Here is a 21,946-nt window from a genome sequence, read left to right as displayed (position 1 = left end):
CACGTACCACACACTTGGGAACCTCGGCTGGCAGCATTTTCAGGTGAAAATACAAAGAAACTCCAGGGTTTGAAGGTTTTCAAATAGAGTATTTCATTTGCCAATAAAAGGACCAAAAGCAGAAAGGGGCATCCCAGCCTGTTTCTTCCATGCAGGAATAGTGTCACAGTGACTGTGAGCTGATGAAGACGGAGATGGGATTTAATCCAAAGCAGATTGTGCAGTGGGTGCTCACCTGTGATATGTATCCCTCACAGTACCTATTTATTTGGAACACTAGGAAGATTATGAGGCTGGGCAAGATATTAACCCTTTCAATACAGACATGAGACCTACAAACCTTGTTCATCTCTCCAGGGACAGAAAAGGACAGAGTAATAGCACACAAAAAAAACAACAAAAAAACATCAAAGTCAGTAAAAAAAAAAAGTCAAACATTAGATAGAAAAGTAATGAAAAAATGGTAATTGAAACAAAAATATTCTTATAGTAAAGCCATAGAAATAAACAATGATATACAAAATAACTCCTTTAATTAATGAAAAATATATAAAAATATATTAAAACTGTAAATCTAAACAAAAGCATCCAGAAGTCCCAGTGCCCACGTTCCATCCCCTCATTTCAAGCTGAAAGCAGAGATCCCCTTGTGACTCTGCCTTTTAATAAAGAATGTCAAACTTCAACAAAATTCCCTTAGAAAGACCCCATGAAGGTTCACAATGTGAGAGCTCACTCGAGGCAGCCCCAGCTCCTGCCCTGGTTCAGTCCCTGTCAAGCCCACTGTGCTTTCCAGCTGCTTTGCTCCAGCTCCCCCCAAATCACCATGAATTCCACTGAAATGAAACAAATCCAAATCCTCGTGGGTCGGGACAAGGGCAGGGAGAGGTCACTCAGGGATCACCATCAGGGCCACAACAGCCCGACACGGGGAAATGAACTGAGCTTAGGACTGAGCAAATCAGACCAGGAGAATGAGGATTAAAATCAGTCTTGAGAAACACCTCCTCCCGCTCCTGAACTTTTCTGTCCGGGCCGCTGCTCGCGGGGCACAGAGAGGGGCCCGGCCGTGTCCCTCCAAACCTCCCTGGGAATCACCCCAGAGCCCTCAGCCTTCCTTGTGCCCATCCCCGGGGCCCCTTGTCCCTCCCAATGGCTCCAGTGGCTCTCCCAGTCCATCCCAGCCTCTCCCAGTCCATCCCAGCCTCTCCCAGTCCATCCCAGTCACTCCCAGTGACCCCGCCTGTCCATGTCGCCTTTCCGTGGATCTGCCGCCCCTCAGCCAATCAGAGCGCGCCTCTCTGATGACTCATCTGTTGCCAGGCAGATCCACAGAGCCGAGAGCCCCGCGCTGGACTCGGCCACCCAGTGCAGCGAACTTCATTCCCAGTCCCTCCCAGTGCCACCACAGTCCCGCCCAGTGCCACCACAGTCCCTCCCAGTGCCACCACAGTCCCGCCCAGTGCCACCACAGTCCCTCCCAGTGCCACCACAGTCCCGCCCTGAGGACCCAGAGTCCCGCCCAGTGCCACCACAGTCCCGCCCTGAGGACCCAGAGTCCCTCCCACTCCTTTTTAGCCTATTCCCAGTCTACTCCGAGTTCATTCCTCCTTTACTCCCAGACCTCCACACTTACTTCCAGTGTCCCAGTATCCACTCTCATCTCTTTCAGTGCCACCCCAGTCCCTCCCTGTCCATTCCCAGTCCCTCCCATTTCCACACCACTCCTCTCCACTCTCTCCCAGTGCCCATCCCAGCGTGTCCATCTCGCTGGTGCCCTCCAGCTCCCAGCCCGGCCCCGGCCGCCTGCTCTGCTCCCTGATGGATTTCTCCCCTGCCCACATCCAGCTGAGCTGCTCCCAGGGCCAGCAGCAGCTCTCGGGCCACGTGCTGGCCACTGCCGTGCTCCCCAGCGGGGGCTGGAGCCAGCAGCTCCTGGTGCTGCTGGAAACCGCCCCCGGCAATGCGGGCTCAGCTCCAGCTGCCAGGTGGAGCACGGCAGCCTGGAGCACCCCCTGAGCCGGCACTGGGGCATGGCCCGGCCCCCACAGCGCCGGGGGCAGCGGGGGAGGCACTGGGGGGGCCCAGAGGGGGATTGGGGGGTGCTGGGAGGAACTGGGAGGGAGTTTGAGATAGACTGGTTTAAACTGGGGAAGGGATTGATGTGCTTAGGATGGCTGGGAAGGGGTTTGAAGGATGTTGGGGAGGGTGGGATGGGGTTCTGGGGGTCCTGGTGGACACTGGGAGGGAGTTTGGGGGTGCTGGGTGTCACTGGGAGGGATTTGAGTGAGCCTGGAGGGACTGGAAGGAGATTGGGGATTGGAAAGCAGGGATTGGGATGAGGTTGGTTGTGCTGGAAAGAGACTGGGAGGAGTCTTGATGAGTCCTGGTGGGCCTGGGAAGGGACTGGGAGAGGGTTTGGGGGTCCAGGGGCAGTGGGGAGAAATTGGGAGGGGGCTGTGGGATCCTGAGAGGAACAGGAGGGGCTCTGGTGGGTCCTGGGGAGGCTGGGAAGAGACTGGCAGTGATTTACCAAAATAGCGATATTGATCCAGTATCAACATCAATCTGTTAATGGACAAAAAACCTCTCCAACAGTTTAAAGTTACAAAGTGGATGTTTAATCACAGCACTGGGCGAGTGCGGGAGTCACCCCTTAATACGCACTGCAAGTTGACAAAAGATTCCAGTGTCTATTTATTTACAAAAGTCTTAAATATCCAAAATACTAATACATATTAATACTAATGCATATGCATAATGCTAGCACCTCCCATGTTCCACTTCGGATTAGAATTCATGGTAATGATTTTAATGTCATTACGCCTGCATGGTTGGCTCCCCAATTTGAGGAGGAGGTCATTTTGGTGTGGAGGGTTCATCAAGGGATGAAGGAAAACCGCTCTTCCTCACTCTCACCTTTCTACCTTTACAATGGTTGACATTACAAATGACATTTGGTACAACTCCAGTTTCCTCCCTTGTGACTTGGAAATGGGTTTCCTGATGTAAGGTCTGTGATCTTCCTGAACCCGTTTATCAGTTTCTCTTTTCTCATTATAAGCACAGCTGAACAAACATACAATGAAAAGTAATTTTTTATCTAAGTCCGAGATTCATTATCTCAAATCCTGTTTCTCACTTCATCATTAACTCTAACTAGTTCCAGCAAGGCCTATCTCTAGCCAAGACCCCTAATTTTTCTAAAATTCTTAATTGTTTAAAATTAGTGACTCCAAAGGAGGTTTCAGAGGGTCCTGGGTAGGCTGGGGGAGACTGGGAGGGTCCTTGGAGGGGCTTGGGGTGTCTGTGAGAGGTTTTGGGGGTCCTGACCTCTGCAGATGCCCCAGGGATGCCATCAAACGCTGCCCAACGCAAGATGCTGATGGGGATTGGAGTCTCAGTGTTGGGCTTCGTCTTCTTGGCACTGGGGCTCGGCTTCTGCCTGCGCAGGAAGGTGAGGGAGGGTTCTGGGGGTCGTGTCTCCCTCACCCAGAGCGTTTGTGCTCCCCTCTGGGCCCCCAAGCCCGGTGTCACCCCCTTTTCTCTGCCCACACAGCTCCTGAGGCAAAAGGTTCCAAGGATTGAAAGTCAACAATTCCCATTGTCATTCTGTATCCTGTTGAATTTTCATTCCCCTGCTTTCATCCAGGTGCCCACAGGGAGCCAGGAAGACGTGGAGCCTCCCAGCCAGGTGTCTTCCCAACACGCATCACCAGGACCACGGATCACCAGGGCTCTGCCCAACGGGGGTCACTGGGGATCATCCAACGCCCATCCTCCCATGGGGGATGGAGCTGGAGCAGCGCACGAAGCTCTTCCCGCACTCGGGGCACTCACAGGGCTTCCCTTACTGGTGCCTACGTTGGTGTTGGGTCAAGTTAGAGCTCCGTGAGAAGCTCTTACCACACTGGGGACACTCGAAGGGCCTCTCCCCAGTGTGGATGCGCCGGTGCCTGATGAGGTGGGAGTTGCGTTTGAAGCCCTTCCTGCAGTCGGGGCAGCGGAAGGGCCTCTCCTCTGTGTGAATCCGCTCATGTTTGAGGACATTGGAGCTGGTCTGAAACCTCTTCCCACACTCAGGACACTCATAGGGCCTCTCCCCAGTGTGGATGCGCTGGTGTTTCCTCAGGTTGGAGCTCCACCCAAAGCTCTTCCCACATTCCAAGTACGTGTAGGGCCGTTCCCCTGTGTGGATCACCTGGTGTCTCATCGGGTCAGAGATATTTCTGAAGCTCTTCCCACATTTCCCACACTCATAGTGTTGTTCTCTCATGTGGATCTTCTGGTGATTCCTCAGGCTGGAGCTCTGGCTGAAGCTCTTCCCACATTCTCCACACCCATAGGGCTTTTCACCAGTGTGGATCCTCTGGTGCTCGATCAGGTGGGATCTCTTTCTGAAGCCCTTCCCGCATTCCAAGCACTTGTGGGGCTTCTCCCCCAGCTCTGAGCTCCGGCTGGATCTCTGGCCGTGTTCCTGGCACTGGGGGGATCTTTCCTCCTCGCAGCTCCCTGGACTGGGTTTCCAGCCCCTCCTCATGCAGGATCTCTGGGGCTTTTTCTCCTCCTCTGCCATCTGGACACAGTTTGGGAATGAAAATTCCTGGTTAGGAGGAAAAGGAGAGGAGAGCGCCTTGGACTGGGGGTTCCTCCATGCCCAAGTTCATCTCAGGAAGTCATTGGGCATCTTGTGTCTGTAACAAAGCAAAGCACCAAGATTCAGCCCAAACAAGAAAACAATGATGAAAAACTACCCAAACACCAAATTCAGTCAAAACCCCCTCCAGAATACAAAGATTCGGCCCCTGCAAAAAAACAAAGCACCAATATTTAGCCCAAAAAAGTTCAGAAACACCAAGATTCAGCCCCATCAAAATCGTGGATCCCCTCCCCAGTCACCTCCAGGGCAACACTCCTGGAACTGCACATACAGGGAGAATGGAACGTTGTCCTGCTTCCTCTTCCTTCTCTCCCACCTCCTCCTGTGGCCCTACTCTTCCTCCCACTCCTCTTCCTCCTACTATTTCTCCTCCTCCTGCACCTGCTCCTCCCACGTGAATCCTTAGACCGTTTTGTTCTTCAACCCTGCTTCTCCTTCCCTTCTCCTCCTGCCCCCAGGCCCAGCACCCACTGCCGCCTCCCTCTTCCCCCCCAGTCCCACAGCATCCCACCGCAGGGGCACGGATGCAGCTGGGCCAGCTCGGCCTGGGGCAGCGCTGGGCTCTCGGCCGCTTCCGCCCGCACTCGCTCCCCACTGCAGCCGCTCCCGCCACCACAGCGCGGGGGGGGCCGGCCTTGGCGCTCCCCCCTCCCACCTCCCCAAATTCCCCTCCAGGGGGGCGCCAAGGCCCGGGGGGGAGGGGCGCAGCTGGGATCCAGCTGGGGAACGCTGGCAGCTGCGGCTCTGCCTGGACACTGATGAGTCATCAGCGCCGCGCGCTCTGATTGGCTCAGCCCTGCCTGAGCCCTGCGCCTGCACCAAGGGGGGACACCCTGCTCCAGGGGGGATGGCCCCAAAACGGGGCAACCCCAGCAAAGGAACAACAACAAAGCCTCTTCACAAACTGATCCCCTCAACCTCACTGCACATAGGGCCAGGGACGTGGACATAAGGAAGTGACAGGAGGAGCCATCAGCTGCACAAAATGTTATTAATTGATGACACAGACTGCTGTTCAGCCAAGGTCCTGCTAAATTCATCAACTTCCAGAAGAACAACAAAGACTTAACACAGCCATCAATATCCTTAGCTATACAAAAGTGAGGTACATATTAAGGGGGTATGTGGGAGGTGCATTGGGAAGTCTGTGCCTCTCCAGGACTTCAGCCAATGGGGAAAGGGAGAGGGAGATGTGACCAAGAAAATTAGGATGAAAAGGAGGCTGTGTCCTCCAATAATTGGAGAGACCCCATGGGAAATGTCCCATGGCCTCGCCCTATTTTTATGAATGAAATTACTGTTACAGGACTCCTCTGTCTTCCTTGTGGACAGAAACCTCTGGGGATGTCAATTTTTCCACACACCTTGGGGCTCCTCCGCAATTCCTTCCACCGTCCGGGCCGGCGGGCAGTGAGTGCAGCTGAAGGGGCCTCACCCAGTTTGGGGGATCGGCTCCCTCGGCTGGCGGCGGCACCGGGCATTGATTGGGTACCCGAGAGTGAGCAGGAGACAGACGAGGGACGGATCAGGGCGGCTCTCAAGAGTCGGCAGGGAGAGAGCACTGAAAATCTCAGCAGTGACTACAGTGGCATCTTCAGGGAGTGAACATGGCAGGGCACCCAGGGAGGGGACAAAAGGGAAAGCCACAATGGGGTCCCAGCAAAAGGGATGAGGATCCCAAAATATCTCTCAAGGGTCCCTTGGGAGCATGTGGAGGTCGTTTGCACATTCTCCCAGAGGGAATTAAGGACATGGACACCCAGGGGGGCAAGAAGGGAAGTCCAGAAGGGATTTAGACAACAGGGGATGGATGGTGTTGGTGTGTTGGGAAGGGATTGGCTGAAGGGGAGTGTGCAGGAATGTGCTTAAGGCAAGAAGCAGGAGGAGGAATCCATGGGATAAGAAAAAGGATAATGGAAAAGAGGAAGAGAAAAATACTGAGGATTGGGATGTGTTTCAGAAGGGTCTCATCCTCCAAATTTGCTTGCTTACTCAGATCCTTTGTATCCCAGTTTTCCAGGACAGGAAAACAAGGAGGTGAGGATTTCAGGGGGTTTCTCTGAGCTGGGAGCGGCAGGAGCGGGCGCAGAGCTGCGGCACCGGGAGCACGGGCTGGGGGCCTGTGGGGAGCTGTGGGGCCGGGCCGGGGCTGTGGGGCAGCCGGGGCTCAGCGCCGGGCGCTGCCTGAGCCCAGCACCCCCCGGGCCGGGCCGGCAGTGGCCCCCGGCCCCCAGGAGGCTGCGGGACGCCCCGGCCGCTGCCCGGCCCCGTGGAGCTGCCGGCCCTGCCCGCCGGGGGGGCCGCCTTTGGACACTGCGGCAGGACAGGGACCGGCTCTGGGATACGGGCTGGGGAGGGGAGCCTCAGCACAGCCAGCACGAGGAAGGAACAGCTCACAAATGGCGATTAGACCTGCAAGGATCCACATGATCTTTTAAGCATTTCCTGCTGGGTCCCTGGAGACAGGAAGGATTTTGCAGAAAGCTCAGCAGCTGCCACAGGATGAGCACCCACAGGCACTGAGGGGGGCTGCAGCAGCGACAGAAGAAGCCCCTGCAGCACTTGCTCACAAAGGCTCAGCAGCTGAATGCAGCAAGGGATGAGCAAAAGGCCAAGCTGAAGGCAAAGGCCATGGCACACTTCCTACAGCCCCTGAGGGATCAAGCCCAGCGCCCAAGGGGGCCCCAGCACCCAGGGGACACCCTCGGCCACAAGCACCTGGCACAGGCATTGCCCTCCTGGCCAGGGCACAGCCCACCCAAACAGCCCCTGGCAAGGAATCAGCCTTCCAGCTGCAGGGCACAAGGACACTGCAAGCACAGACAGCAGCACCCTCAGCACCAGCAAGTCCAGCCCTTGATGGACACGCATTCTTAGCGGTGGCACAGCTCCCATTCCACCAGGGACCCACCACACTGCAGCCCTTGGGAACATCCAGGGTGGCTCTGGATCCAGAGGAGACCTTTCCTGATGGACACAGGGGCCTCTCTATCCACTCAGAACCTCACACCTAAGGGGGAAAATTGTTAAGGTATATTTTAATTAATAAGGCACTAAGTGAGAAAGATGAGTAGTTGACTTTTATTCAGCCACTATTAGCAGATGTGGAGGATGGGTTTAAAATGCAGGAATTTTTCTTTGCTCACAGTTGTGATTGTAATTTACTGGGAAGGGATTTGATGGCTAAACGGGGAATGCAGATTAATGTTGCAAAAGGTGATACAGAGGCTGGTTCTGTTGTACCTCTGTGTCAAATGTCTGGCAGAGCCATGGCTGAAGTGAACCCACAAGTGTGGGCAGACCCAGAGAAACTGGCAAAATTAGATATGGAGCCTCTCCAAATTTCCCTGAAGCAACCAGGACAAGAGGTGTCGAAAAGCAATCCCCTGTTCCAAGGGAGGGAAGGAAGGGCTCACAGCCTGTCTGGGAGTCCTGCTCAAGGCACGGCTTGGGGAGCCAGGGATGGCTCCCTAGAATGCTCCTATCCTGCCAAACAAGAAATCCAATGGAATCCACAGAATGCTGCAGGACCCAAGAAGAAGAAATGAGATGATGAAACCGAGACACCCCACACTCTCAGATCCTTACACCAGCCTCAACCAGCTGCCCTCCTCACACTGCTGCCATTCACAACTTGATGCAAAAGATGCTTTCTGGGGATCTGCCCACTTCCAGAGGATGCAAACACAATTCTGCCTTGGGCTGGCAACAAGAGGTAGAAGGGAAAATGCTCAAGACATGGACGGTCCTTCTGCAGGGATGCTCGGAAGCACCGGCCTGATTGGGGCAAGCCTTGCAGGAAATACCAAAGGAATTGACCTCACCCCCAGGGACTGGCTTAATGCAGGATGTGGATGACTTGATCCAGTCAGGAGGACAAGGAGAAGAGGCAGAGGAAGCCTCTGTGAAATGGCTTCATTTTCAGGCTAAAAAACAGCTTTGAGTATCTGAAAAAAAAGAAAGGGCAAATGGTAGAGAAAATGGTTAAATATTTGGGACCTATATTGACAGAAGCTTTGTCTTGTATTGACCCTGAGAGGGTCCAGGAAATCTCAGAAATAATGTGACCCTGGACTAAAATGGAGCTGCAGCAATTCTTACAATTAACAGGGAATTGCAGGAGCTGGATTGAGGATTCTCTCTTCTAGCCAGAACATTGTGTGAACTTTTAATCCCCAGATAGCCTCAATGTTATGGGGTGGACATAAGAAAGAGAACAAAACTTAACAAAATGAAAATAATAAAATGATTGATGCCCCAGCCATGGCTCTTCCAGACTCAGAAATCTGAATTGCAAGGGAATATTAAACAGGCCACCCCTGAGCCTGCACTGAAGGCAACGCAGCAGCAGCCAGGGCTCCCCAGCGGGGGAAGCCCCTGGGCCTGCCCACAGATCCTCTGCTCAAATCCTCGGCCTGGCCACCCTCCTTTGCCATCTCCAGCCACTGCGGGACAATCCTTGCTCTCACTCTTGCAGCTTCAGGCCTTTCTGTGCCTGCCCTCGCCACAGCTGCTGGGGAAGGCACCGGGACAATTCCACTCTGCCTCTCAATTCCACTCACACTCTGCCCTGCCTGGGATTCGCTGCTGGCAAAATAGACCAACTTGAAAATGGCTTCAAATCTTATTTCTCTAAAGGGACTTGGTTTGCCTTTGCCTTGGGGAAAGGAAATTTAAAGGTTTTTTTAAGGGATGTTCCACCACTCAGCAGAGATGAAATTAACATCTCAACAGACTGGGAATAGCCCAAAAGATTCCCCCCAAGATAACGACCAGCAACAAAACATCAACACCCAGCAGCAAACATCAACCAACATCTTACCCCAGACACTGCCCCAGGCACAGCTGGAGACACCTGGTCTGGAAAAGGCTGAGCAGAAAATCCAGGAGTGCCCACCTAATTCACATCACAGGCACAGAAATCCCGGTGCAACAGGAAACCAAATCCTAACAACTCCACACCTTGAAACCAATGAACATTAAACCAATGGATTTCTATGGGGTCAGAATGTATAAATTTAGGAAAAAATTAGTCAAACTCATGTGTCATGGGATGATTTTCTCTGCACACCCAGCCTAAGTGTGCATGAAATTATTCCTGTTGCACATTCCGGCCAGAATCAAGTAATGCCTTATTTCTCTAAAGACATTGTTGAAGAGTTTTTGCTTTTCACAGTTTCAGTGAAGGGATTACACCATTAGAATATTTTTTCATAATAATTTTATTTCCATATTGTGGGTTCTGTTTGGGCCAGTGTTGTGAGAATCAGTTTTTAGTCCTAGTTGAATAAAAAGAAAATACTTGATTGCTTTGTAATTTCTCTTTTTATGTTTGTATGTGGCCCATACTGATGGCAAAAGGATGGTATGGGTTATCTTATGTTCACATTTAAGATGTATTTTGAAAAACTAGAAAAGCTTAAAAGGTGGCCCTTTAACTCGTAAACCACTAATAGAATATTTTTTTTGTCAAAAAAAGAAAATCGGCAAAGAAGGCACCAGCAGGGAAGTGGGGAGAACACTTGAATCACCCCCAGCTGCCCAGAAAGAGAAGCTTTGTTCCAGGTAGCCAGGAGAGGAGCTTTAGAAATGCAAATGAACACTGATGGCCCAAAGCCTGCACAATGGCCCAGGGGCTTTGGGTATCAGACCATTGGGGTTTATTTGCTGCCACAAGTTCAGGGAAATCAGTTGGGAATCCACGTATGTGATGATTTCATGAGAGAAAAGCTGACAATTGATGCAGCCCTGGCTAGAGGGAGCACCCAGAAATGGGGAAAAGATGAACGACCACCAGAACAAATCCTGCAACACCATGGACCAGACCCTGGGAACCCTGATGAATTCACATCAGGTACCAGAGAAACCATTTCTCATTTCAATGGGATAATTAGATTACAGGATGCCATTGAAATAATAACCAACCACACAGCTCCAGCTCCTGACCTTCCCCCCAACCAATCCACTCAGATGAGGAACACAACATTTCACCATGGGATGGGATCAGATTACCTTTTAGTAGAAAAAGGAGAGGTTTGGGAAAAGTTACGTAACTCAAACTGCTGATGGAAAACAGATGGCAATGGAAAAGTAGTAAAACAGATAACAAAGGAAATACCAAAGCAGCTCATATACTTGACCTGGAAAGGATGGGAATGGGACACACTTTTGTGGTTCCCTCGCAGACCATGGGTTAAACAAATGCTGTTTCTCCTCTCATGTGCTACAGCAACTCTCATCTTTTTACCATGCACCACACCTTGCTGAGTGCAGCTCATTCAGCAGCTGAGCAAGGGGATGCAGGTGGCAGCCAGGCCTCCTGAGCCACAAACGGCTACAAAAGGACAGAGAATGAGGGCACTGAGAGCAACCCCAAAAACAAAGAACACCCAGGAAGAAAAAACAGAGACCATGAGAAAATCTGCTTGGAGATAGGGCCAGGGACTTGTACATAAGGAAGCAATGGGAGAAATCACCAGTTTCAGAAAATGTTACTAATTGACAAGGACTGCTGTTCAGACCAAGTCCCGCTACATTCCTGAACTTCCAGAAGAACAAACTGTTATAAATGCAACGGCAAATTAAAGATTAACAAAGATTAATTTATTATAAATTAATAAAGCAACAAACAGTGAGGAAAAAACCACAATAAATGGACAGCGCAGCGCTGGGTGGACAGGGTCTATACGCAAGGTATAGGTGTTCCCAAATCCACGTCTGAGGGTCCCCTGGCCTGGGTTTTTATAGGGATTTTATGTCCCCAGGCTAGAATTCCAACCAGTTTCCATTCACCAAATGTCCCTGATTGTCGGGTGAATGGATTTCCTGGCCTAGAACATTGAGTCAGTAAGTATCCGGGCAGAGTCTCCTCAAATGCAAAGTGAGTCTGTATGTATTTTAACATATTTCATCACAGCGGGATTGAGAGATCCGGGCTGGTGCCGATGGATATCTCAGAGGAGTAGTCTCTTCTTTGTCTTTCTTGATTGAGTTTCTGTAGTATGGGTTTGGCAGGTGTGGTGTTCGATTCTGGCAACGACCGTCCCTTTTGTCTTGCTTGATGGTCTCCGGCCGAAATCGGCCGGGCGTTGCCTTTCTCTGGAGGTAGACTTTTAGGCTGGTTCTTTTGTTTCTGTGATGGCCTGTGTCCTGTCTTTTCCTCCGAGTTGATGAGTCTGCTGAAACCTGTTATCTGGGGGGGGTTCTTTTGCAATTCGTGGTTTTTTTTTTTGAAAAGGAATTCTATCTCGACCGGGAGGAGAATTCCTTATTCCATACTTACATTTAGTTATAATTATACATACTTTATTTAAACTTCTTATTCCGAATTTTTATTTACCCAATTCTTTATTACAAAACACTTCACAGAGACAGGAATATCGGGTGTTATACAAAAAGGACATGCAGCAGGCAGATCGGGAAGGCTGAACCTTCCAAGCACCTCGGCCAGTGTTGGGCAAAGGGACAGGGACATGCGGCCGGGAAAATCAGGACAAAAACGAGGCCGCGTCCTCCAACAACTGGAGAGAGCGCACGGCAAATGCCCCATGGCCTCTCCCTTTGGGCAGCAATAAAGTCACTTGCACACCACTCCTCTGGCTCCTTGGGCCACACAAACCTCTGGCGCCGGGAATTTTCCTGCCCGGCCCCGGGCCCAGCGCAGCCACCTCCGGCCTCCCGACACGAAGCGGGACGAGCCAGCGCTGCTCCGCCACCGCCTCCTGCCGAGGCCGCAGCGGCAAGGAGACCGCGGGCAGCCGCTCCCGCAGCGCCCTCAGCCCAGGGCCAACACGGGCCGGCCACGGCACAAGCCACCCGCCACAGCCCCCTGCCGCCCCCTCCCGGGCAGCGAGCCCCGAGCCCCCGCAGAACCGAGCGCGGCTCCCACCTGCGATGGCCGGGGCCGCCTCCGAGCTCCGCCGCCGCCTCACCGGGCTCCGGTCGCCGCTGCCGCCGCTGCCGGGCCCGCACAGACGCTCCGGCAATGGCGGCTCTCGTGCCCCACGGCCGCCCTGAGGGCGCCAGCAGGGCCGGGCTTGTCCCCACTCTGCCCAATCAGCGCGCGCCAGAGCCACGAGTGACGGCAGAAGCAGCCAATCGCAGCCAGCGGCGGGCTCTGCACACGGCACGGCCTCGCGTGCCTTGGGCTGAGCTCGGCCATTTCTCGGCCCCCTGGGCTGAGGAGCGGCCCCGGCGCTGGGCCCGGCCCGGGCAGGAGGCCAAGGAAGCGCCGCTGCGCTGAAGCGCCGGGAGCTCGGGGTGCCCGGGAGCTGAGGGCGCTGCGAGCTGGGGGTGTGTCCGGGGTGGAGCAGGGCATGCCGGAGCGAGGCCAAAACTCTGTGACTCTCCTTCCTGTCCCGGGCGGGGAGCAGAACACACAAGGAAAGGCTCGGAGGTCGGGATGAGGGTGGGGAGAGTTCAATCCTTGGTCACGGGCACAGCACACCTGACTTGAGGAAATTAAATTGAATTTATTCTCAAACGTGTCAGAACAAGAAAACGAGAAGGAAAGTAATTCCTACGGAAATCCATCTTTCCCCCCAGCTGTCCCTCCTTCCCGGGCTTAACTTTGTGCCCCTCTCCGTCCCCCTCCCCGCCCAGAGGCACAGGGATGGGGGTCACAGTCAGGTCATGTCACTGCCTCCCCCTGAGGGCCAGGAATCCTTGTCCTGCTGCAGCCTTGGGTCCCTCGCAGGGGCCAGAGTCCCTCAGGACCAGGCTGCTCCAGCGGGGATGGCCAGGGGGATCCCCGAGTCCGGCCAGGAGCCACTTGCATGGCTGTGCAGGGGCTTCTGCCGGGCTCGGGGCCTCTCTCAGGCACCCCCTGCTCCGGCCCGGCCTCACTGCCCCCCTCACCCCCCCCATGCAGCGAGTGCCCGGGCAGGGAGATGCACGATTTTCCCGGGGCTGAATCTTGGAGTTTCTGAGCTTTATTGGGCTGAATGTTGGTGCTTTGTTTTTTTGTGGGGGCAGAATCTTTCTGTTTTGGGAGGATATCAGCTTTTTGGTGTTTTGGAAGTTTTTGATCTCTTTTGATGTTTGGAGGATGTTGGTGCTGAATCTTGGTGTCCTGGAGGTTCTTTCAGACACAAGATGCCCATTGACTTCCTGAGAGCACCTTGGGCAAGGCGGTACCCCCAGCCCAAAGTGCTCTCCTCTTGTTTTTTCCCCCAAACCAGGATTTTTCAATCCTAAGCCGTGGCTGGATGGAGGAGGTGGAAAAGCCCTGGAGAAGCCGCATGAGAAGGGTCTGCAAACCCAGCCCAGGGAGCTGCGAGGAGGAAAGATCCCCCCTATGCCAGGAACATGGCCAGAGATCCAGCCAGAGCTCAGAGCTGGGGGAGAAGCCTCATGGTGGGGAGAAGCCCTGCAACTGCTTGGAATGTGGGAAGGGTTTCAGGTACAGGTGCGAGCTGATCCAGGACCAGGTGATTCACACTGGGGAAAAGCCCTACGAGTGTGGGGAATGTGGGAAGTACTTCAGCAAGAGGTCCAACCTGAGGGCACACCAGGTGATCCACACTGGGGAATGGCCCTACACCTGCTTGGAATGTGGGAAGAGCTTTGGGTGGAGCTCTGACCTGAGAAAACACCAGCTCATCCACACTGGGGAGAGGCCCTACGAGTGTCCCCAGTGTGGGAAGAGGTTTCAGTGCAGCTCCCATGTCCTCCTACATGAGCGAATTCACACAGACGAGAGGCCCTTCCGCTGCCCTGACTGCGGGAAGGGCTTCAACTGCAACTCCACCCTTGTCAGGCACCGGCGCATCCACACTGGGGAGAGGCCCTACGAGTGTCCCCAGTGTGGGAAGAGCTTCTCACGGAGCTCTCACTTGACCCAACACCAACGGAGTCACCAGTAAGGGAAGCCCTGCGAGTGCCCCGAGTGTGGGAAGAGCTTCTCACGGAGCTCTCACTTGACCCAACACCAACGGAGTCACCAGTAAGGGAAGCCCTGCGAGTGCCCCGAGTGTGGGAAGAGCTTCGTGCGCTGCTCCAGCTCCATCCCCCATGGGAGGATGGGCATTGGATGATCCCCAGTGACCCCCGTTGGGCAGAGCCCTGGTGATCCGTGGTCCTGGTGATGCGTGTTGGGAAGACATGTGGCTGGGAGGCTCCACATCTTCCTGGCTCCCTGTGGGCACCTGGATGAAAGCAGGGGAATGAAAATCCATCAGGACACAGACCAACAATGGGAATTCCTTGAGGAGAGTGGATTTGTTGACTTTCAATCCTAGAGAACCTTTTGTCGCTGCCTCAGGAGCACTGTTGGCAGAGAAAAGGGGGTGACACCGGGCTTGGGGGCCCTGAGGGAACACACATGCTCTGGGGGGGGGAAATCCAAACTTAGGGACCCTGTCTCACATTATTGCTCAGGTAGATGCTGAGCCCCAGAACCAGGAAGACGAAACCCAGCATGGAGACTCCAATCTCCGTAAGCATCTTACTGCAGGTGGCATTTCATGGCGTCCCTGGGGCAACTGCAGAGGTCAGGACCCCCAAAACCTCTCACAGACCCCACAGGTACCTCAAAGGACCCTCTCAGTCTCCCCCAGCCTGCCCAGGACCCTCTGGAACCTCCTTTGGACTAACTAATTTTAAAAAATTAGGTATTTTAGAAGATTTGGAGATCTCAGCTAGAGACAGGCCTTGCTGGAGCTAGTTAGAGTTAATGATTAAGTGAGAAGCAGGATTTGAGATAATGAATCTCAGACTTAGGTAAAAAATTACTTGTCATTGTATGTTTGTTTAGATGTGCTTATAATGAGAAAAGAGAAACTGATAAACGGGTTCAGGAAGATCACAGACCTTACATCTGGAAACCCATTTCAAAGTCACAAGGGAGGAAATTGGAGTTGTACCAAATGTCATTTGTAATGTTAACCATTGTAAAGGTAGAAAGGTGAGAGTGAGGAAGAGCGGTTTTCCTTCATCTCCTGATGACTCCTCCGCACCAAAACGACCCCCTACTCAAATTGGGGAGCCAACCACGCAGTTGTAATGACATTTTAAACTGATTACAGTGCATTTTAATCCAAAGTGGGGAATGGGAAGTGTTAGCATTATGCATATGTATTAGTATTAATATGTATTAGTATTTTGGATATTCAAGACTTTTGTAAATAAATTCACACTGGAATCTTTCGTCAACTTGCAGTGCGTATTAAGGGGTGACTCCCGCACTCGCCCAGTGCTGTGATTAAACATCCACTTTGTAACTTTAAACTGTTGGAGAGGTTTTTTGTCCATTAACAGATTGATGTTGATACTGGATCAATATTGCTGTTTTGGTAAATCACTGCCAGTCTCTTCCCAGCCTCCTCAGGACCCAGCAGAGCCCCTCCTGTCCTCTCAGGATCCCACAGCCCCCTCCCAATTTCCCCCCACTGCCCCAGGACCCCCAGACCCTCTCCCAGTCCCTTCCAGCACCAGCAGGACTCATCAAGACTCCTCCCAGTCTCTTCCCAGCACAACCAACCTCATCCCAATCCCTGCTTTCCAATCCCCAATCTCCTTCCAGCCCCTCCAGGCTCACTCAAATCCCTCCCTGTGACACCCAGCACCCCCAAACTCCCTCCCAGTGTCCACCAGGACCCCCAGAACCCCATCCCACCCTCCCCAACATTCTTCAAACCCCTTCCCAGCCATCCTAAGCACCTCAATCCCTTCCCCAGTTTAAACCAGTCTGTCTCAAACTCCCTCCCAGTTCCTCCCAGCACACCCCAATCCCCCTCTGGGCCCCCCCAGTGCCTCCCCCGCTGCCCCCGGCGCTGTGGGGGCCGGGCCGTGCCCCAGTGCCGGCTCAGGGGGTGCTCCAGGCTGCCGTGCTCCACCTGGCAGCTGGAGCTGAGCCCGCATTGCCGGGGGCGGTTTCCAGCAGCACCAGGAGCTGCTGGCTCCAGTCCCCGCTGGGGAGCACGGCAGTGGCCAGCACGTGGCCCGAGAGCTGCTGCTGGCCCTGGGAGCAGCTCAGCTGGATGTGGGCAGGGGAGAAATCCATCAGGGAGCAGAGCAGGCGGCCGGGGCCGGGCTGGGAGCTGGAGGGCACCAGCGAGATGGACACGCTGGGATGGGCACTGGGAGAGATGGGAGACGAGTTGTGTGGCATTGAGAGGGACTGGGAATGGACAGGGAGGGACTGGGATGGCACTGAAAGAGATGAGAGTGGATACTGGGACACTGGATGAGGGCGTGGAGGTCTGGGAGTGAAGTGAGAATGAACTAGGAATAGACTGGGAATGGCTAAAAAGGAGTGGGCGGGACTGTGGCGGCACTGGGCGGGACTGTGGTGGCACTGGGCGGGACTGTGGTGGCACTGGGAGGGACTGTGGTGGCACTGGGAGGGACTGGGAATGAAGCGCGCGGCGCTTGCAGGCCGAGTCCAGCGCGGGGCTCTCGGCTCTGTGGATCTGCCCGGCAACTGATGAGTCATCAGAGAGGCGCGCTCTGATTGGCTGAGGGGCGGCAGATCCACGGAGAGGCGAGATGGACAGGCGGGGTCACTGGGAGAGGCTGGGATGGACTGGGAGAGGCTGGGATGGACTGGGAGAGCCACGGGAGCCATTGGGAGCCCACAAGGGGCCCCGGGGATGGGCACAAGGAAGCCTGAGGGCTCTGGGGTGATTCCCAGGGAGGTTTGGAGGGACACGGCCGGGCCCCTCTCTGTGCCCCGCGAGCAGCGGCCCGGACAGAAAAGTTCAGGAGCGGGAGGAGGTGTTTCTCAAGATTGATTTTAATCCTCATTCTCCTGGTCTGATTTGCTCAGTCCTAAATTCAGTGCATTTCCCGTGTCGGGCTGTTGTGGCCCTGATGGTGAGCCCTGAGTGACCTCTCCCTGCCCTTGTCCCGACCCACGAGGATTTGGATTTGTTTCAGTTCAGTGGAATTCGTGGTGATTTGGGGGGAGCTGGAGCAAAGCAGCTGGAAAGCACAGTGGGCGTGTGTCCTGGGTTGATTATGATGTTAAATTGTATCCCCATTCGTCCACCTAACCCAGACACAGGTTCTGTATTCTTAAAATTCCATCTGAGAGTAAAAGTGAGTGGAAAAGAAGCACCAAGTCTGTTATCAGACTGCACTTGCTCCCCCCGCATCGGGAGTTTTGACTACAGCACAGACAGACAACAAGACACAGATCGCCTTGGCTTTCCAGCTAGCCGGGGCAGAGAGATCTTCCTGGACTGTTTTCTTTCCCTTTTTCTGAAACGAATCGAAGCTGCTCTGGACTGGGGACTCGGGGCAGCACCGGGAGCACCCCTGGACTACCGGGAGCCCAGCCTGGGCAGCGGCATTTTCCAGCGCCAGAGGGACTGATAACAGAGCCAACACCCCCAGGAAAGAGACCCTCTGAAGTTCCTCATCTCTGCTGAAGGGCGAGAGGTTTTGTAATTTGATATCGTTCATTTTTGTGCTGGGTAGTGCTGTGCCTGGGAAATAAACAGGTTTTCTCCACTCCTCTCAGAGAAATCTCTTCCCGAACTGGATGGGGGGTGGGAGAAAGGGGCCACGTGGGTTTGCTTCCCGGGGGGAACCCACTGGAGGTTTTCTCCCAAATTTACCCTAAACCAGGACAATCACCCAAATTACACAAACACATCACAAAATTTCAGAAACATCCCTCCAAATTCTAGAAAAAATGACGAAAAATGGCAGAAAACACCCACAAAATTTCCTAAATCTTCTCAAAACCCTACCAAATTCCAGAAATATCCGACATAATCTCCAAAAATTTCCGCACAATCTAAGAAAAACCCATCAAAACTCTTCAAGACTCCTCAAAATCGCACAAAATTCCAGAAAAACCTTGCAAAATTCCGGAAAAAAAATTCACAAAATTCCCTAAATCTTCTCATAAACCTACCAAATTCCAGAAATATCCCAAAAAATCTCCACAAATTTCCACACAATCTAAGAAAAATCCCACACAATTCTTCAAGGCTCCTCAAAATCCCAAAAAATTCAAGAAAATTACCACAACTATACAAGAAAATTCCAGAAAATACCCTTAAAATTCTGAAAACCCCACCAAATTCCAGAAACACCCTACAAAATCTCCACTAATTTCCACACAATCTAAGAAAAATGTTCTCAAAGTTCTTCAAGTCTCCTCAGAATCCCACAAAATTTCAGACAATTCCACAACATTCCAAAAAAATCCCACCAAATTCCAGAAACATCCCACAAAATTCCAGAAAAAATCCACAAAATTCCCAAAATATTCTCATAAGCCTACCAAATTCCAGAAATAGCCCACATTATCTCCACAAATTTCCACGCAATCTAGGAAAAATCCCACACAATTCTTCAAGTCTCCTCAAAATCCCACAAAATTCAAGAAAATTACCACAACTTTACAAGAAAATTCCAGAAAATTCCCTTAAACTTCTGAAAACCCCACCAAATTCCAGAAACACCCTACAAAATCTCCACTAATTTCCACGCAATCTAAGAAAAAGGCTTTCAAAATTCTTCAACTCTCCTCAGAATCCCACAAAATTCCAGACAATTCCAAAACATTCCAAAGAAATCCCACCAAATTCCAAAAAACTTCTCATAACCCTACCAATTTCCAGAAACATCCCACAAAATCTCCACTAATTTCCACGCAATCTATGAAAAATGTACTCAAAGTTCTTCAAGTGTCCTCAGAATCCCACAAAATTCCAGACAATTCCAAAACATTCCAAAGAAATCCCACCAAATTCCAGAAACATCCCACAAAATTCCAGAAAAAAATCCACAAAACCCCCAATATCTTCTCATAAGCCCACCAAATTCCAGAAATATCCCACAAAATCGCCTCAAATTTCCACGCAGTCTAAGAAAAATCCCACACAATTCTTCAGGGCTCCTCAAAATCCCACAAAATCCAAGAAGACTGCCACAACATTCCAAAAAAATCCACAAAATTCCCTAAACCTTCTGAAAACCCCACCAAATTCCAGAAAATCACCACAAAAATCTCCACTGATTTCCACAAAATCTAAGAAAAATCCCACACAATTCTTCAAGGCTCCTCAAAATCCCACAAAATTCCAGAAAATTACCACAACATTCCAAAAAAATCAACAAAATTCCCAAAATCTTCTCATAAGCCTACCAAATTCCAGAAATAGCCCACAAAATCCCCGCAAACTTCCACGCAATCTAAGAAAAATCCCACACAATTCTTCAAGGCTCCTCAAAATCACACAAAATTCCAGAAAATTACCACAACATTCCAAAACAATCCCACCAAATTCCAGAAACACCTAACAAACTTACAAAAAAAACCCCCACGAAGTCCCCAAAATCTTCTCATAAGCCCACCAACTTCCAGGTACATCCCACACAATCTTTACAAATTTCCACTAAACCTAAGAAACATCCCTCCAAGTTCTTCAAGTCTCCTCAATATCCCACAAAATTCCACAGAAACTCCACAACATTCAAAAAAAATCCTAAAAATTCCAGATACATCCCACAAATTCCTTCAAGTCTCCTCAAAATCCCACAAAATTCCAGACAATTCCTCAACATTCCAAAGAAATCCCACCAAATTCCAGAAACATCTCACAAAATTCCAGAAAAAATAAGCAAAATTACCCAGATCTTCTCATAAGGCTACCAAATTCCAGAAATATCCAACAAAATCTCCGCAAGTTTCCACACATTCTAACAAAAATCCCACACAATTCTTCAAGGCTCCTCAAAATCCCACAAAATCCAAGAAAACTGCAACAACATTCCAAAAAAATCCCACCAAATTCCAGAAACACCTCAAAAATTCCAGAAAAAATCCACAAAATTCCCTAAATCTTCTCATAAGCCTACCAAATTCCAGAAATATCCCACAAAATCGCCTCAAATTTCCTCACAATCTAAGAAAAATCCCACAAAATTCTCCAAGGCTCCTCAAAACCTCACAAAATTCCAGAAACATTGAACAAAATTCCAGAAAAAAACCCACGAAATTACCCAAATCTTCTCATAACCTTACAAATCTCCAGGAATATCCCACAAAAATCTCCACAAGTTTCCACGCAATCTAAGAAAAATCCCTCAAAATTCTTCAAGTCTCCTCAAAATCCCACAAAATTCCAGAAACGTTCCAAAAAATTCCAGAAAAAACCCGCAAAATTCCCTAAATCTTCTCAAAACCCTACCAAATTCCAGAAATATCCCACATAATCTTCACAAATTTCCACAAAACCTAAGAAAAATCCCACAAAATTCTTCAGGTCTCCTCAAAATACCACAAAATTCCAGAAAATTACCACAACTTTAAAAAAAAATCCCACCAAATTCCAGAAACACCTCACAAAATTCCAGAAAAAAATCCACAAAATTCCCTAAATCTTCTCATAAGCCTACCAAATTCCAGAAATATCCCACAAAAATCTCCACAAATTTCCGTACAAAGAAAAATCCCACAGAATTCTTCAAGGCTCCGCAAAATCCCACAAAATTCCAGAAACACCCCACAAACTTGCAAAAAAACCCGCACGAATTTCCCAAAATCTTCTCATAAGCCCACCAAATTCCAGAAACATCCCACAAAATCTCCACAAATTTCCACACAATCTAAGAAAAATCCTACACAATTCTTCAAGGCTCCTCAAAATCCCACAAAATTCAAGAAAATAACCACAACTTTACAAGAAAATTCCAGAAAATTCCCTTAAACTTCTGAAAACCCCACCAAATTCCAGAAACACTCTGCAAAATTCCAGAAAAAAATCCACAAAACCCCCAATATCTTCTCATAAGCCCACCAAATTCCAGAAATATCCCACAAAATCGCCTCAAATTTCCACACAATCTAAGAAAAACCACACACAATTCTTCAAGGCTCCTCAAAATCCCACAAAATTCCAGAAAATTACCACAACATTCCAAAACAATCCCACCAAATTCAGAAACACCTCACAAACTTACAAAAAAAACCCCCACGAGGTCCCCAAAATCTTCTCATAAGCCCACCAAATTCCAGATACATCCCACACAATCTTTACAAATTTCCACTAAACCTAAGAAACATCCCTCCAAGTTCTTCAAGTCTCCTCAATATCCCACAAAATTCCACAAAACTCCACAACATTCAAAAAAAATCCTAAAAATTCCAGATACATCCCACAAATTCCTTCAAGTCTCCTCAAAATCCCACAAAATTCCAGACAATTTTTCAACATTCCAAAGAAATCCCACCAAATTCCAGAAACATCTCACAAAATTCCAGAAAAAATAAGCAAAATTACCCAGATCTTCTCATAAGACTACCAAATTCCAGAAATATCCAACAAAATC

At 50.9% G+C, this 21,946-nt stretch overlaps 2 protein-coding genes across 2 annotated transcripts in view; one reads left to right on the top strand and one right to left on the bottom strand.

Annotated features, from left to right (window-relative positions):
• The window catches only part of LOC147646696 (uncharacterized), a 399,719-nt gene that overhangs the window by 48,935 nt on the left and 328,838 nt on the right, over positions 1-21,946 (bottom strand). The window contains exon 4 of the mRNA XM_086873094.1: positions 3,881-4,432. Within this exon, the coding sequence (XP_086729220.1) occupies positions 3,881-4,432 (552 nt within the window). The remainder of the gene's footprint in view (positions 1-3,880; positions 4,433-21,946) is intronic.
• Positions 12,816-21,946, top strand: part of LOC147646701 (uncharacterized) — a 188,001-nt gene continuing 178,870 nt past the window's right edge. The window contains exon 1 of the mRNA XM_086873132.1: positions 12,816-12,952. The gene's annotated coding sequence lies outside the window, so the exon portion shown is untranslated. The remainder of the gene's footprint in view (positions 12,953-21,946) is intronic.

Source organism: Cyanistes caeruleus, unplaced genomic scaffold (genome assembly GCF_971803275.1).
Source record: "Cyanistes caeruleus unplaced genomic scaffold, bCyaCae1.hap1.1 HAP1_SCAFFOLD_87, whole genome shotgun sequence".
Taxonomy (NCBI): domain Eukaryota; kingdom Metazoa; phylum Chordata; class Aves; order Passeriformes; family Paridae; genus Cyanistes; species Cyanistes caeruleus.
Note: the sequence above shows the minus strand (reverse complement) of the source record. Positions and strands in the feature narration are given on the sequence as shown.